The sequence below is a fragment of the Xenia sp. Carnegie-2017 genome, unplaced genomic scaffold (assembly GCF_021976095.1).
Source record: "Xenia sp. Carnegie-2017 unplaced genomic scaffold, XeniaSp_v1 HiC_scaffold_23, whole genome shotgun sequence".
Taxonomy (NCBI): domain Eukaryota; kingdom Metazoa; phylum Cnidaria; class Anthozoa; order Malacalcyonacea; family Xeniidae; genus Xenia; species Xenia sp. Carnegie-2017.
Window position 1 is genome coordinate 12,134,983 of NW_025813486.1, and position 15,887 is coordinate 12,150,869.

The window sequence follows — 15,887 nt, forward strand, 5'->3', positions numbered from 1 at the left end:
CAGCAGTATTAATACCGCAAGGAGCGCCTTATCTACTATGCTAATGCTTCCAAGTGGCATCTCGTTTGGTACACATCCACTCGTTGATAGACTTGTTAAAAGTGTATTTGTTGCAAGACCAGCTTTTTCTAGATATAATATGGTATGGGACGTTTCAGTGGTATTCAGACATCTTCGAAATCTCCACCCTTGGAAAGATCTCAGTTTGAAATCATTAATACTAAAAACAGTAATGCTTTTAGCTTTATTATCTCGTGAGCGATGCAAGCACTTCATGCGTTAAATATTTCTCATATGGAGAAGAAAGAAGATCGAATAGTTTTTCATGTGCACCAACTGCTCAAAACATCTAAACCTAATAAGCATGTAGCTGCTTTAAAATTTCGGGCTTATCCGCCAGAACATGGGTTATGTGTACTTAATTACTTGTACCGTTATCTAAATGCCACTGCACCAATACAAAATGGTGCAAGGCAACTCCTATTAAGCTATCAAAAATCTTATCATTTGGTCACTTCAGCGACCATTTCCTGATAGTTAAAATACGTGTTAAAGGATGCTGGTATAAATACTGAGGTTTACATTGCACACAGTACTAGAACGGCATCAACTTCTGCGGCAAAGGCATTGAATATTTCTATGGACACTATTATGAATGCAACTACATGGCGTAATGAACAAACTTTTCAAACATTTTATAATAAACCAATCGAGAGGAAGAACTTTGGCAATGATCTACTTTCTGCCATTTGTGAAAAATGAAGTGTGACATTTCAATTATATTATTTTGTTATTAGTTATTACTCATGTCCATATTGCTTTAAAATCTCACATGACTTCCTAGTGACGTAGAACAGTGACGAAATAGAATTAGAAAATTATACGAGAAATTAATTAAATGAGTTACTGTTCAGGAACTAGGAAGTCACACATCCAAATATTAACTTACTTCTTTTCAAATGATGTTAAATACTACTTGCCTCCCAATATGTATGTGGATCTTGATATCACGCGCTCTTTCTCACATAACTTCCTAGTTTCTGAACAGTAACTCATAGAATTTCAATCAAACTTCGACATCAGCTAAGTCTCGTTTAATTTTCTAATTTAGTTTCATTTCAGTGATTGTGTTACACTAGAAAATATTCCGAGAGCATTGTTCTATGATTACATAGAGGCTTACCGCCGCTGTTGTTTAAATAATGTTATGATTTATCTGCACTACGTGTAAAAAATTCACTTCGGATTCAAAATCCTCAACAAGTAAACAAGAATTGGAAAGGATTAACGAGAATATAGTTCTTACAAGCAGTAACTCACTGTATTTTTATGGTTGAGCACTCAAACGTCGCTTTTATTGTTACCATGCTTCATTTTAAACAAAGACGTAAAATGAGATGCAACTAATTAAAATCTTCGTCGCGTCTTCTATGTAAACAAGAAAGATCATATTACAAAATTGGAGATGTCTGTGTTTGATGCTAATGGATTCGCTTTATCTGTGGCATTCTTTGCTTGTCGTGCAAGTACTAACGTTGTGGAAGACTTTGTGTTCATCTATTTAAAGCAACTAGGCTATAATGCATTTCACATTGGTTTGGTTCCCATGCTTGGTTTAATGGCACAGTTGATTGGCGTTTCCATATGTAGTTATTTATCAGACAGATATCGTTTGCGAAAGTGTATGTTATTTATGGCTGTTCTTCTTTTGATACCAACCATATTATTACATTTAATTCCGCAAATGACAAGATTACAATGCGATGCAAATGCAAGCAAAAATACAAGTCTCAACGTTCAAAATAAAATGCTGAATTATCTTGAATATCAGCAGCCATCGACGCAAGGAAGAGTGATGATTAAAAACAATTCATTGGCTTTGCAAAATACTAACAGGACCTCATTTGAAAACATAAGCATCAATTTAAAGAATTACACCTTCTATGGAAAAGAAGTGCATGTTACAGTTGACAATTTTAAGAATTTTCGTTCAAAGAAGAACGTCTCATTGTGGCAAGAGAACAATGAAACTCATAAGAAAATGGAAATTAGTCATAAGGGTATTCTGTTCATGCTTTTTCTCGTCGGAATCTTTCAGTTTCTAAAAAGACTAGTTGTTGTAAAACTTACTGTGGCAGCAATTGATCATTTAATGGAACAAAAATCTAAATTTGCATTTTATGAAGGATGTGGTTCTTTTGGCTCTGGAATAGCTGTTTTTTCCGTTGCATATCTTGCCGGTCATTTTAAGCACTCGGTTTGTGGAGAACAAAAGCCAAGTTATTATTTTGCATTTATAGTTCCAGCTGGTTTGCAGTGCTTAGCTGTATTGGCAGTACCATGGCTGAAAATTAATTACCAGGAAAAGATCAAAAGCATTAGTTATAAGGAAGCAATAAAACCATTATTAGATCATAAATGCATTTTGCTCTTGACAATTTCCTTGCACGTGGGGGCTGCCACCAACTTTCTATTTCGCTGGACATTTTGGTTCATGGAAAAACGTGGAGGAAACACAACAGCAATGGGTGTCGAAGGATTGATAAGACGACCTATAATCGGAACTTTATGGTACATAGTCGCTGGTTATATTCTTGACGCAGTCGGAGAATACGTTTCCGTGTTAATTGCTCTTTTGCTTTTGACAATTGGATTTGCATTCCTTGCACTTATTGAGAACCCCTGGCTCGTAATTCTCGCTGATAATTTTCAGTATGCTGCTTTTGCAATTTTCCTATCAGCTCTTGTGGTGAATTTTTCAAACGTCGGACCAGAAGAACTTTCCACATTCTATCAAGGTCAGAATATACCATTAAGCCTAGTTTAACAAAACAGGAAAGATTGGCTGCGCTTAAAATTTCTTATTTAGGCATGTCTAATAAAAATTTGTCAAAGTTATTTTCAACATGGCTGTCAAGAGAACATATTGGACGTAAAGCAAATTTCTCTTGAGCCTTTCGTAAATGATTTTCTATAGGTTTTTGCAACTGCAGGGGCGTGCGTTAACTATGAAGTAATGTACACATTTCAAAAATTCTAGTGACAAAAATTTTTAATGCCTCTTAGAAATCAAAATAAATTTTTTTTTAGAAAGTTAGGTTTCATCAGCTGTTATGTTTTAGTCGCCGCAACATTTATTCAATTAAGTTCACGCACAATAGTTTGACGCGCGATCATCACCATTGATGCGTATAACAAAACATCTATATATTTCTCTATATCAATCTGTATATTGCCACATGTAAAATTGCATTTCCGTGAATTTCCTTCTGCTGCTTGACGACTATTATAATACACAAATGTAACCACACACAGTTCTCCAGTTGCCCCAGGGTTGAAACTAAAATGTAAGGGGGGGGGTGATGAATTTTCATATATTCAGCTTTAGGCCGTATTCTATGGTGGATTATTGTTCAGGTTGAGATGCAGAAATTCATGACTAAGTAAAAACAACATAGATGTACTGATATGTACTCACTTAATATAAATCTACCTGTTTACACCCCGAAAACTTGCAATCAAGAGAGCTAGAGCCATCAAAAATTCGACATTTATTTTCTATATCCGCCATATTGTTTTGTGTGAAATTCGCTAAATTTGCTGGCTCATAGTCAAAAAACGGTGCTAAATAATGATTAAGGATCAATCTATCTAAGTTAATTTGAAATGATATGTTTAGCTATTAATCTTCCATAGCTGCTTGATGGACAAAAAGACTAAAAAATGAAAAAACAATTCTTGAAATTGAATTGCGAAAGAGTCCTTCATCTTTTTGTGTAAATAATATAACGATAATAAATTGGCACATGAGATTGCGTTCTCACAAGCCTTTGGTCACCATCTAGCTCCTGCTGTTCACACTGCTGAGCAGTGCATTCTTAATAGAACATTTCATTGAAATCGTTTATGAAGTTTTCATGTGTATCGTCGGTATCATCGTAATCGCTATCATCACACTCATCCAGCTTTTTTATTGGGCCGTCATCTTCAGAGGCGTAGTTACTGCAGTCAGAACAACCGCAATTATCAGTACATTGCAAACCAGACTTCACGCACGAGCATCGAAGATTCTTGCAACCAGCTTTACACTTGCATGTCACGCACTCAAGTGTATCTGGAGCAGAAGGTCCTGTCATTCAAAGAATCTCTAATTGACCATTTTTCATGTGCCATCCATGGCTCACAGAAGGTTGAACATTAATGTGCGATTGCAAACTTATCTTTAAGAACATTCGTATAGTAGATTACAAAAATCTACGAATGACTCTTCATATTAGCATTTGCGACCAGAACTACATTCATTTGACTTTTTTGCACAGGTAGTATTATAAAGAAATGACGTGTAGCTTTTGTAGCATTTACTATGATACTTTACTTTTAGTGCATTACATTCCTTGTCTAATATGTGGACCAGAATTCTTCGGTCCTCTTTCCTTGTTGCAGCTTCACGTAGTTTTCCGCCATCTTTCGTTTCTGCGGTAACTAGTTTGTCTAGAACTCGTTTTCTAGTTTCCTGGAAGAAAAATTGTAATTGCACATTCCTCACCATCAGTAAGACAACAAAGGTAAAATCATATTGTAGGTAGATTAAGTACAGAACATTACGCTGTTACAAAACAGGTATTGGAATACCTGTAAAATGTTGGTTTATTTGTTACATTATTTACCGATTGAGTGACGAAGGACTTTTCTTGCTTGCATATTATGCATATTGATGGTAAAACTGCTTTAGTTCTGATCGGAGGTTTAGAACTGTCATGACAAAACGAGGATGATCGTAGCAGTTTCGTGTGAGGCTCATTTACATCTGTCGACTTATTTTCTTGTATATAGTTTTCATTGACAGTAGCTGCTGAAGCTTCAAACTTTTTGCTCATTCTTTTTTCAGCCCGTCTAATCGGGCCGACATTGGTGAACTTTGCATAGCAACTTCTATGGTACTTTAACTCTCCACGGTACTCAGCCAAAGGACTTTTCATGGACTGAATTGTTTTCATCAAATTTTTGTTCTTTTCAGCGATGTCTTTTTGCTCACCATTGTATAGTAACCAAAGCTCGTGACAATGTAAAACTTTTTTCAAAGATGCCTCGGTAAAATCAGTCAATGGCCCATTTTCACCTTTAAAATGGATTACACATCCCCGCAAGCTCACCTTTTTGTTGTTTTGATCATTGTGCAAGTTACGTGCGTGGTCCCGAAAGAATAACTATTAATTTTGGTTCTATTTCCACACGCAACAAAGATAGTGTGAACCAGTTATATTTATCAAACAATTTATTAATTAACGCGTAAATATTAAAATAGATAAGTGTCTCAATAAGAGTAAAACTTATCTCCTCTGTCTGAGTACAACCGTGAGTCTTTATTCTTGAGCGTTCGTGAGTCCAACAATGACTCACAATAGTTTTCCAAATTGAATAAAAGCACAAAAGCCAAAAGATAGTTATGGCACAGAAGCCAAGATAGTTGTCTGGTATATTGTAGCTTGTCAACCTACTTCGGTAGGCTATGTCTCCTAAGTTTGTCTTCTCGTAGCTTGTGCTCGTAGGTTGTCCTCGTAGGTTGTACTCAGTGGTGTAAACTACTCATATATATATAATATCTAATGGGAAGAATTGTGGTTTTGTGACCTACATCCCATACGCAATACAGCATGTTACAGCAAGATATAGTTACCCACAATAACAACAAATGCGGTTGCGGTTCTAAAATATGTTTACGCATCTAAGCAAGCTTCTAGCGCATGCAAGCAAGCTTCTAGATAATGTCCTAATTAGTAATGACATTGCAAAATGGATTTTAATGTTAAAATACAAAAATATGGAATGCTTAGTAATATAATATAATATAATAATAGTTGATAAATGATATTACATGATAGTAGTTGCTATCATGTAACAGTGCATCCGCAATTTTTCTATATTGTCAGCAGTTTCACAAATGAAACAAGATGGCGACAGGTAAAACTTTAAACGAATATTATAAAACTTTGGAGTGCTGAAACACCAAAGATTGCAATTTCAAGAGATGCAAACAACTTAAATCATATTCAGTCAGTAAAAATAAGTAGTTTTTTGTGATTTTTATGTAGTCATGAATTTCGGCATTTAGAAATCATTTTTTAGCACATTTTCTTGATACAGAATACGGCCTAGCAGATTGTTGCCCAGCAGATTGTTTTTAGTCTTTAAAATTATTGTCGCCAACAAACGAAAGCCACTTAGAAGTGGCGACTAATTATAGTGCAGCCAAAAGCAGCATGGTACGCGCCTGGATGTCAGTAAAATCTGTTGCAGTATAAGTAATAGAGTGATTATATTGGTTTAACAACCTACAATTTTGTCGTATTATCTATTCATCCAACTATTAAAATGGAATCTAATTGGTCATTTCACAGTTAATAATAAATAGAGTAAACCTTAATTGGTCAAATTTTATTCATATTCATTTTGGCGTCATTAGTGTATAAAGATGAACTTATTAGTAAGTATTCCAGTGTAAAGAAGTGTTTTGCTTTCGAATGTTGATCATCAGTTTCACATTTTTTAAAGAATTATGAGATAAAGCAGGCCTCCCTAGTTTACTGGCAACTCATCTTTCTAATCTTCTTTAAAGCTGTTCTTTGTACAAACTAAATTAAAATAACTTTTTCTCAATGCACGGGGAGTTTATCTAACTTAACTTTAGTTTATTTTATCTTTAAATAAATTAACGCCATGATTTGGGGAAAGTATAGCCTGAGGTAGGCTTTTCGTGTAAAGAATCAAGTTCATCGTCAGGAATTTGAGAAGCAGCGGCGAAACCTGCACTTTTTATAGGGGCAGTGGCGTAGCTAGAGGTCGCGCTGCATTTATTAAACTAACGTTTTTTAACCACTAAAATTTTAATATTTGTTTCTAATGTTAAAAGATATTAGCGAAAACAAAATCAATTTCTAATGCTTCATTTGCATTTGGAAATATCTCACATTACTTACACTATATATTACTTTTCTGCCCGAGATCTGCCCCAATCATTGCCTAAAAGCACAAGGAACGTCATTCACCTGTTTTTGGTCGTGGTCTAGTCAGGCTAGCACGACCAACTTACATATACTCCTAAGCGCTGATTGGCTAGAAAAGCTCGCAGCTTGTTAAAATGGATATAGTCAGCCTTAGTTTGGAGGTGCTCTGATTTGGTGAGAATGACCAAAACATAAATTACTATTAATATATAAGGCTGCATTGCGTCGCGCCCATGCTAAGTTGCCGACTATTTACCTTTGGTCATGCCCAAGTTTATTAGCAGGACTATTTAAAATACTGCCGAAACATTCGTTGTTCCAATGTTTTAATGGATTTATTTTTGTGTGTGAACATAGAAATCAATCAAGTAGAGTCAAACGTCGCGCTGAAGCTCATAAACTCACACATATCGTTTCTTAGCTTTGACGAAGGATTGTTCGTTCATGCAATGCTATATTTTGTTCAGTGTGTAATCTAGCCATTTGATTGGTAGATATCATTATGCCTAACATCGATGAATTTTGCCTAAATTGATATCATCTGAAAGCTTTAATATTGGGCGAGATTTATAAATTGTGTTTGGTCATGAGACTATATATTTTGCCTAACTTGAGCCAAATGAGTCAATCACGGCAGTTGCTAAGCATTGTTTATTTTTAGGCACCTTACGCATTATAAGCAAGATTAAACCGTATATACTTTTTCAAATTTTCACACGACTACTCCTGTGTTCGCAAGACGCGCTTTAGTGTGCATAAATGGCTTATTATAACAGCTGCTTTGTATTATTTAACCCACCTAACGGTCTTAGCTGAATTGTAGTGAAGTAATAAGTACGTAGCAAAATCACGCTCTTGACGACCAGGACACGTTAAAGAGAACAAACAGTAGGGCCACTCCATTGAATTTTTTCGTACCACGCATATCTTAAAACGCATGTGATTACCATATTGGCAGCCAGTAAATTGCATTGTATGACTGGTGATATGGCAAACGGCAGCCAGTTGCACAACAAAGTGGCCTTGCTGTGTATTCCTGTACTGCGACCCGGACAAAGCTCTTGAAGTAAATATGTGTAATGTTTTTACTATAATTCATTCGTGTTATGCAGTTATAAATATTTGATTATACATTGTTCATATATTTGGTTATACAATTGCAGGCTAGGTCATAATTTTGATACATGATGACATAGATAAATATGCTCAAGTCATAAGGTTGCCGTTTTACATTAAGCAATAAGCAGTCTGTAATATAGAAATACTTGGTTTTTAATAACTATCAAAACTTCACTTGACTGGCTAACACGCTTAAGCACTTTTCATATTTCAGTATATAATTTAGGCAAGCATACTTTAGTTTTAATGTTTAATATTCACTTAACTAACACTGGCGGTGATTTTGCTTGCTGAATTCTCTTGTTTTTATTTTAACCATATGTTTAATTTATGTTCTAGCAAACTCTGCATCTTCGACTTTTTTGAGGAAAGTCGTAATAATCCAACTCCTATTAACCTATACTTAGATCTAAAATTTGTATTTAACATATAAAGGGCAGAAGTTGATTATGTAGATGTTTTCAAATAATTAAGTATGATTGTAATTGTATTAAGTTTAGCCACAATGGGCTGTATATGCATAAATGGCTTTGCTATTCACCATTAAAGGAATAATGCAGGCTTTCTCTCTTTTTTGCTCTGTACAAATAAATGATAAGTTTTTAGGTTAAGTTGTTGTAGCGAAAATAATAACTGCTTAAACCTCTCCAATGCAATATGCTCCAGTAATCAAATTGTTTGGTCAAGGTATAGGAAGTGAAGTGGGGTTTTGTTATATTTATTCAGAATTTAGTCATTTACTTATCAATAACTATGTAGCATTTAACTTATATGATGACCATCAGTGATGGATCCAAGGTACCTCAAAATAAATTATAGCTCCTCAATTTTAAATTCAATTACATTAAGAAAAAAGCTATTGGTTTTTAATTTCTGAAGAATATAATTGTGCCAATGGATTTGCTTCTAAGGTGTTGAGAAATGTAAAAATACGCCAAAATGTGCTGCAGTAACTTTGTTGAGGTACTCTAAATCCACCACAGGATGACCTTGCTTGCTAGATAACAGATGTGGAAAGTAGGGTAGAGAAATACACCCATCTTATACTGATTTATTAATAAAATGTGTACATTTCATTTTAACTTAAGCTATTTACCAACCTAAGCTGTCATTTAGAAAGAGACGAACATCTTAAAACGAATTATAAGTATGAACATCAATGAAAATAAATTTTGAGAATTTAGTATAATGCATTAAATATTTCTACCATAAACCGAAATCACAAATCACACATAGCTCTATATAGTACTCGATTTTAATCAAAAGTACATGAACTATCACTAATTGTTGGATATTTGGAGTGCGATAATTGTGTTGTGGTGGTAATGTGTTATAATTTTATGGAATGGTGTGAGAAACCACATATAAATCTTACAAAACACTTTTCTTTTTTGAAAAGTATTAATGTTATTGGCTATCCATAGCGGCTTACTGCTTAATTTGTTTGTAAAAGTAAAAGGGTGTGTTGGATATCAGATTTGCTCAAGTGTGTACTCATTAATTTCAGTATATTGTCATCGTTTTTTTATTGATAAAAGCTAACAACTAAAGTGCGTATTGATAAGCCATACAAGTCAGCAAGACTGTGTAGACTTACATACTTAAATTGCCTGACTTCATCAATTTTCATTAACATATGACGTGCGTCGCATGTATGACGTCATATGTCTTAATTGCGTATCTTTCAATCTGGATCTAAGGCAGTTTTTAACAATCTTAAGTTTGCTGAAACACCTTTCATCATTTGCCACAGACATCGGGGTGTTTAGCAATGGCTAATACGCCTTGCACAACGTTGGAAAGACTTTTTTGTGTTTGAAAGCGAATAACGCAACGTCTTGAACGTATTTGGTTTCTGACTTAAGTTGTGCATGATGATGCACTATGATTAAAAATACCCAACTCAGACAGGAATATTCCAGCATCAACATCTTTTACCGCTGGTGGAAAAAGAGTGCACATTTCATTCACTGTTTCAGCCTTTGGTCTTTTTAGCGGCAGTTGTAAGCTCTCTCTAGGAGGTTTTATCTGGTCGATGCAAAACGTTAATATTATCACAATACTCGATAATAAGAGAGTCTAGACAGGGCGGATCAGTCATGAAAATACACAGACTCCAGTACCAAGTACATTTTCTTTCGGTGGAAATCTTTAAATGATATTACTGTAAATATTTTAGAAAAATCGCCAATTCGTTTGGATAGCTTTCACGATCGATGATGATCAGTGTATTCCTCCATTACGTCTATTCCTACTTTGTTTCAAATACAACCCATGCACGCCTCTATCTCCGAGTCTAAACCGTTCTTGTCACTTCGAATTTTTTTAAGGTTTTTTGCTGTAGCATCAATAAGGTTAAGTGCATCTACTATATTTAGCTCCATCGCCTGCAGCTGTTTAGTTAGGGTTTTTGTCATTTTGATTTGCATGATCATAAGAGCAAAAAGAAAGTTAAGATAAAGAAATTTCTCTCTTATTTTCTATCGCCTTTAGCCCTTACTTTTGATTCTACGTCTCGGGCAATAATAACTTTCCCAATAGCATGTGGTATTACCTCATAACTTATCCAGACAGCAGCAATGGACTCGGAATTGTAAACCCCTTTCTTAAAGTTTAAATTGCTTTCAACTTCTTTGCAACTTTGTTCCATGACTTTATTTCATTTTGTGCTTTGGCTAGAAAACACATATACGTTTTCTAGAGCGTCGTACATTAATGTATTTACTAAGATATGTTTGCAACAATGTTTGAAATGCAAGCGTATCTACATTGATTTTATTTTCTATTAAAGATTTTATGACATCTTTAGCCGTTCCAGGAACAGTTTTATCAAGGGTCTTTTTCATTTCAACCATTCTTTTGATGGGATACCCATCTGGTTGCCATTCCTTACAGCAACGATAAGCTTGTCTAATTAATTCGATGTATCAAATGTAGGGTCTGCAGACACAGAAAATATTCTGGCTGACTTAATTTCAGAACGAATTTCATCCCTCACAGAGTGAGCCAGAAAATAAAGCATCTCATTTTGAGCCTCTGAGCTTTTACATGTTGTACTGCATGGCATGAGGCACTGATTGTCAAGCCACAGCTTGAAAACAGGACAATGTCTTGAGAGGAGATTTACATTCTGAATGAAATTTCTGTCCTTTTCAACGCCGCCTCCTCTAAATGCCGATGACTTTCTTGCCAAAGTGCAAGCCACATCAAAAAGAATCAACATAGTTTCCTTGTTTTTTCTTCATCTGATTTCTCTTCGATTAATATTTTTTTCATTTTCGCATTCATTATAACATTAATATGGCCAGATGTTATTGGGAAACAAGCAAAATCAGCTAGAGCAGTTTGATGATATTTTCTACAGAAGTGCTTATGAAGTTTTCCTTTCCTGTTTGCACAAGTGCTCCTTTATTTGGTCCATCATCGCACACCAATTATCTATTGCGCTTTGTTGATAAGAATTGCACAATTTTTATAAGTTTCACAGACAAATCTTGTGCTTTTTTGCTATTTACTTCACGTTTTCTGAAATGCACTTTGTGTTTACGTGTTTATCAAAATCTGTTATCATTTCATTGAGAATATTCTAACACTGATGAAGAAGTTATGGTCGAATTCTTAACTATCCTGCACAAGTGATCCATGCAATATCTCACTAGTTATCTGAATCACAGTTTGGTAATTTTTCATTGTGTGCAGCCTAAACGTATAAGGAGATTGTAAAAGAAGACGCATGCAATAAAGTAAATACAAAAGTCTGGTCTAAAAAAGACGCATGACTAAATTAAATATAACAAATCTGCTTTTAATAGATGAATAAATGACAATCGAAATATTGGCAAAAAGTGTATTACGTTTAATCTTAACTTCCACATCTTCATCTAAACAATCTTCACTCAGCAGACAACTTTTTTCTACTGCTCCAAATTCTGCTATGTGACTGTCAACAGAAGTGTCATCCTCATCAAATAATGGGTCTTCAATAGCCACACATTGTTCCAGTTCTTCAATGTAAACGGTTTTTCCGCAACAGCACATTAGTTCAGCTCTTCTTTGTTTTTTTCTTCATGCGCGGTTGTTTTATTTATCTCGCTAAGACTGGTGCTAATTGACTAGAAAGATGTCATACTTTTCTACACATTCGTTTAAAACAGAATTTATGAAACAAATCCTTTGCTATTGTTCTTTTATGCATCTCGAAATAAATTCTAACTTACATTGCACAAAGCAAAGGAGAGTCTTGTTTTGTAACTTATTGACGATATTCATAATTTTCACTTTCCTTTGTGAGTTAAATTATTATATTAAGGAGAATTATCATTGAACATTTCTATATTGTATGCTGAAACTTAATTTTTCGTCGATACGGCCGTTTTCTTTGCTCTTGATAGCTTTAGAATTTTCGTTTAAATCACCATAGATACCAATCACATTCACACATTTGCTGATTTCGGGTCTTATGTCGAAATAATTTCTGTTTGCTTCCGATTACTTATCATCCATCCTTGACTTTCCTTGTTCGTAAAAATAAACTATACTAGCACTAATTACTTACTAAAAAACTTCAATCAATTTAAATCATCTAAACTTTATCTTCGTGTTTACTGATATAAAACCATAGTATTAAAGTAAATGGTTTGAACCCGGAAGTATCGTTATATGTTTGTAAATGATGATCGTCCAGGTTAATAAAGTTCTGAGAAGGACTGTTTTTGTTGTTGTTGACTGACGTTTCAACAACCTTAGCGGTAGTCATCTTCAGAGTCAAATGAGGAGTAACCGTCAGGTTAGCCGTATTTGAACCAGAGCGTTCACGTTAGCCGTAAAGAACCAGACAACAAATACGGCTAACCTGACGTTTACTCCTCATTTGACTCTGAAGATGACTACCGCTAAGGTTGTCGAAACGTCAGTCAACAACAACAAAAACAGTCCTTCTCAGGACTTTATTAACCTGGACGATCATCATTTACAAACATATAAAACCATAGTATGGTGTATCCACTTATGATATAAAAACTTCAATCATTTCACTTTCAACTTTAATAAAGAAAACAAAAGAGTGATACTGCTGGCCGAATAGAATATCCAGGGAAAGCTCTTAATTACAACTGAAACAGTGTTTACTTTTGTAATTTGCCCTTCAAACTCAATCGTTACCTTACTCTGAAGCGTTAACATTTTTTTAGGGGGATAATCACCCCCCATACCCCTCCTTATATTTTGCCCTTGCTGAGGATAAAACGTGAGATGGTTGCTATGTTTTTGGGCATTCGCTATATATAAATTAGATAATGAGTACAATATAGAAAATCAAGTTAATGCGTACAATACTAGAATAATTTTACCGAAGAACAAACAATTTGTGTTTAGCTATATGTTTTGCGTTTTGCAGAATTGCATATGAAAATAACGCTTGTTTGTAGGTATCTAATATAAAAAATTTTCTGTTAATCCCCCAACGTTCCAAACACCAAAAAAGAGCAATAGTAAAATTTATCAGAAACTACACGATGTATGAAACCAGTCTTGCCCAACGAAAATTCCAAAAGTCGTAAAAATGAACGTTCTTTTCTGCTTAAGATAATTTATTTTAGTCTATGCACATAAACTCATAGAAAAAATGTTTCTTTTCTTAGGAGTGGCAAATCTTACTTTTAATGGCGTTGGTAAAGATATCGGTTCATTGATGACTGGCTATTTTCTAAACAAATATGGCATCAAGAAAACTTTGTTTGGGATATCTGTTGTCTCTCTTATATTCTTTGCTGTTTTTGCAATTTACGTTTCAACAAGTGCTTATGACTACAAACGTTTAAAAACACAGGAGGGAGTAGATAGCGACGATGAGACAGGGAAGCCTGATTGAAACTATTGTTACTATTGTAATGAAACACAATTTTGTTGACATGAAAACAACATATATTCCATTCTTTTTCGTTATTCCTCGTTATTTCTTTATATTGTACCAAGTCTTCCAGGTGTTAAATTTGGAAAATGTCATTACTGTGAAATGGAGGATATGTTAAGTTCGGATGCCTCTCTTACAGGATGGATTGCTTTAATGAGTAATATTTCCACAGGAGACAGTGACAACCAAACAAGGCAGCACATTATATAAACTACTTAGAGCTTTTGGCAGCCTATTTTGAGCTAAAATCTTTCTGAGAGATGTTTACGGTAAACACATCATAGTTATGATAGAAAACACTACAGCAGTTTCAATAATAAATAATATGGGTACCTATCATAGTTACTCGTGTAACAAATTGACTTTTAAAATTTGGATGCTATATGTGAAGAGAATTCTTGTTTAGCTTACTGTAGTGCATAATCCAGTTAAAGAAAATGTTACTGCAGATTATCAATCGCGAAACTTTAACTTAGACACCGAAAGGTGCTCAATCAGAAGTTCTTATCTAAGGCATTATGGAAAAGATACCCTTGACTCCTATGATTTATTTATTTGCGTCTTGCATTAATAAGCATTTTGCCAAGTATGTTTCTTACAGACCAGGTCTTTTTGCGATTTACTTGGTGCGTTTGTTATATCATGGGCACATAAAAAAATCTATGTTTTTCTCCATTCAGTTGAATTGCTACAAAGATATTACGCAACAAAGGCCTTGGGATTCTCGTTGTACCACAATGGTCAACAAAAACATGGTACCCCATGCTCTTACAAATACTGGAGCAACCACCATTCTTTCTTCCATCAGCTCAAGATCTCCTACAACTGCCCATCAAGCCCGAATTGATGCATCCTCTACACCAGCGGCTACGAATTCTTATTTGTCTTGTATCAGGAACAAATTACAGGTGAAAGGGTTCTTTGTAGACAACATTGAAATTATTTTAAGTTGGTGGTGTGAAGATACCTAAGCTCAGTATCAGTTGGTTGCTAAGAAATGGTTTGATTTTTGTTAGAAATAAAATTTGGATGTTTTTCGGTTCCTTTGCAATCAATTTTCTTTCCCAATTATTTCAATCTGGCTTCTCTTACAGTTATATTAACACAGCTAGAAATGTCTTGGCTGCCTTTCCATATCTTAATAGTCATAACACCTTTGGTCAACTGGGTTCGACATTATAACTTTAGATACTCGACACTCTGCATTTTTTCCCCTTATCTGCCATTTTACCTTCTATTAGCGTTTTTCTCCCTCATCCGTTTTTTATTCTCACATCCGAGTTTTATCCTCACATTGATATTTCATCCCCTTATCTGTGTTTTAATTTCTCATCTCCATTTCATCCCCTCATCTTTGTTTTATTCCCTCATCTGCATTTCATCCTTTTATGTGCGTTTTATCTCCTCATCCACTATTCGTGTCCGCGAGCTCATCTCCTATCTTAACCCTTTTAAAATTTGTCATTTTAGTCGTTTTAAAAGCGTCATTGTAAAACTGAGATTTTACTTACAGCTCATTCTTGTCGCATTTTAGTATCAAATTAGACAAATTCTCCAAAACCTCATTAGGAATAGTTATTAACAAAACAAACCTTTAAAAATAGAAATAGAACATAAAGTCTTAATTCTATTTCGTCATTGTTCTACGTCACTAGGAAGTCATGTTAGATAGAGCACGCGATATCAAAATCAGTTCGAGCGTAGATTTTACAGCGATCAGATTCAAAATGTCCCTTTCCAAACTTTATTACAAATTATGGCTTCTATAATTGAAGAGCATACAACAAGGGATGATGTCGGAGATGAAGCAGCACACCTGGGTTTTGCTGAACACGATGAACAATATGACATGA

At 34.7% G+C, this 15,887-nt stretch overlaps 1 protein-coding gene across 1 annotated transcript; it reads left to right on the forward strand.

Moving 5' to 3' along the window:
- The first annotated feature begins 1,440 nt into the window (after positions 1-1,440).
- LOC124449425 lies at positions 1,441-14,066 on the forward strand. The gene is made up of 2 exons (XM_047000346.1): positions 1,441-2,798; positions 13,763-14,066. Exons 1-2 carry the CDS (start codon positions 1,466-1,468, stop codon positions 13,990-13,992), a joined length of 1,563 nt encoding a protein of 520 aa, XP_046856302.1. The 5' UTR covers positions 1,441-1,465; the 3' UTR covers positions 13,993-14,066.
- The last annotated feature ends 1,821 nt before the right edge of the window (positions 14,067-15,887 follow it).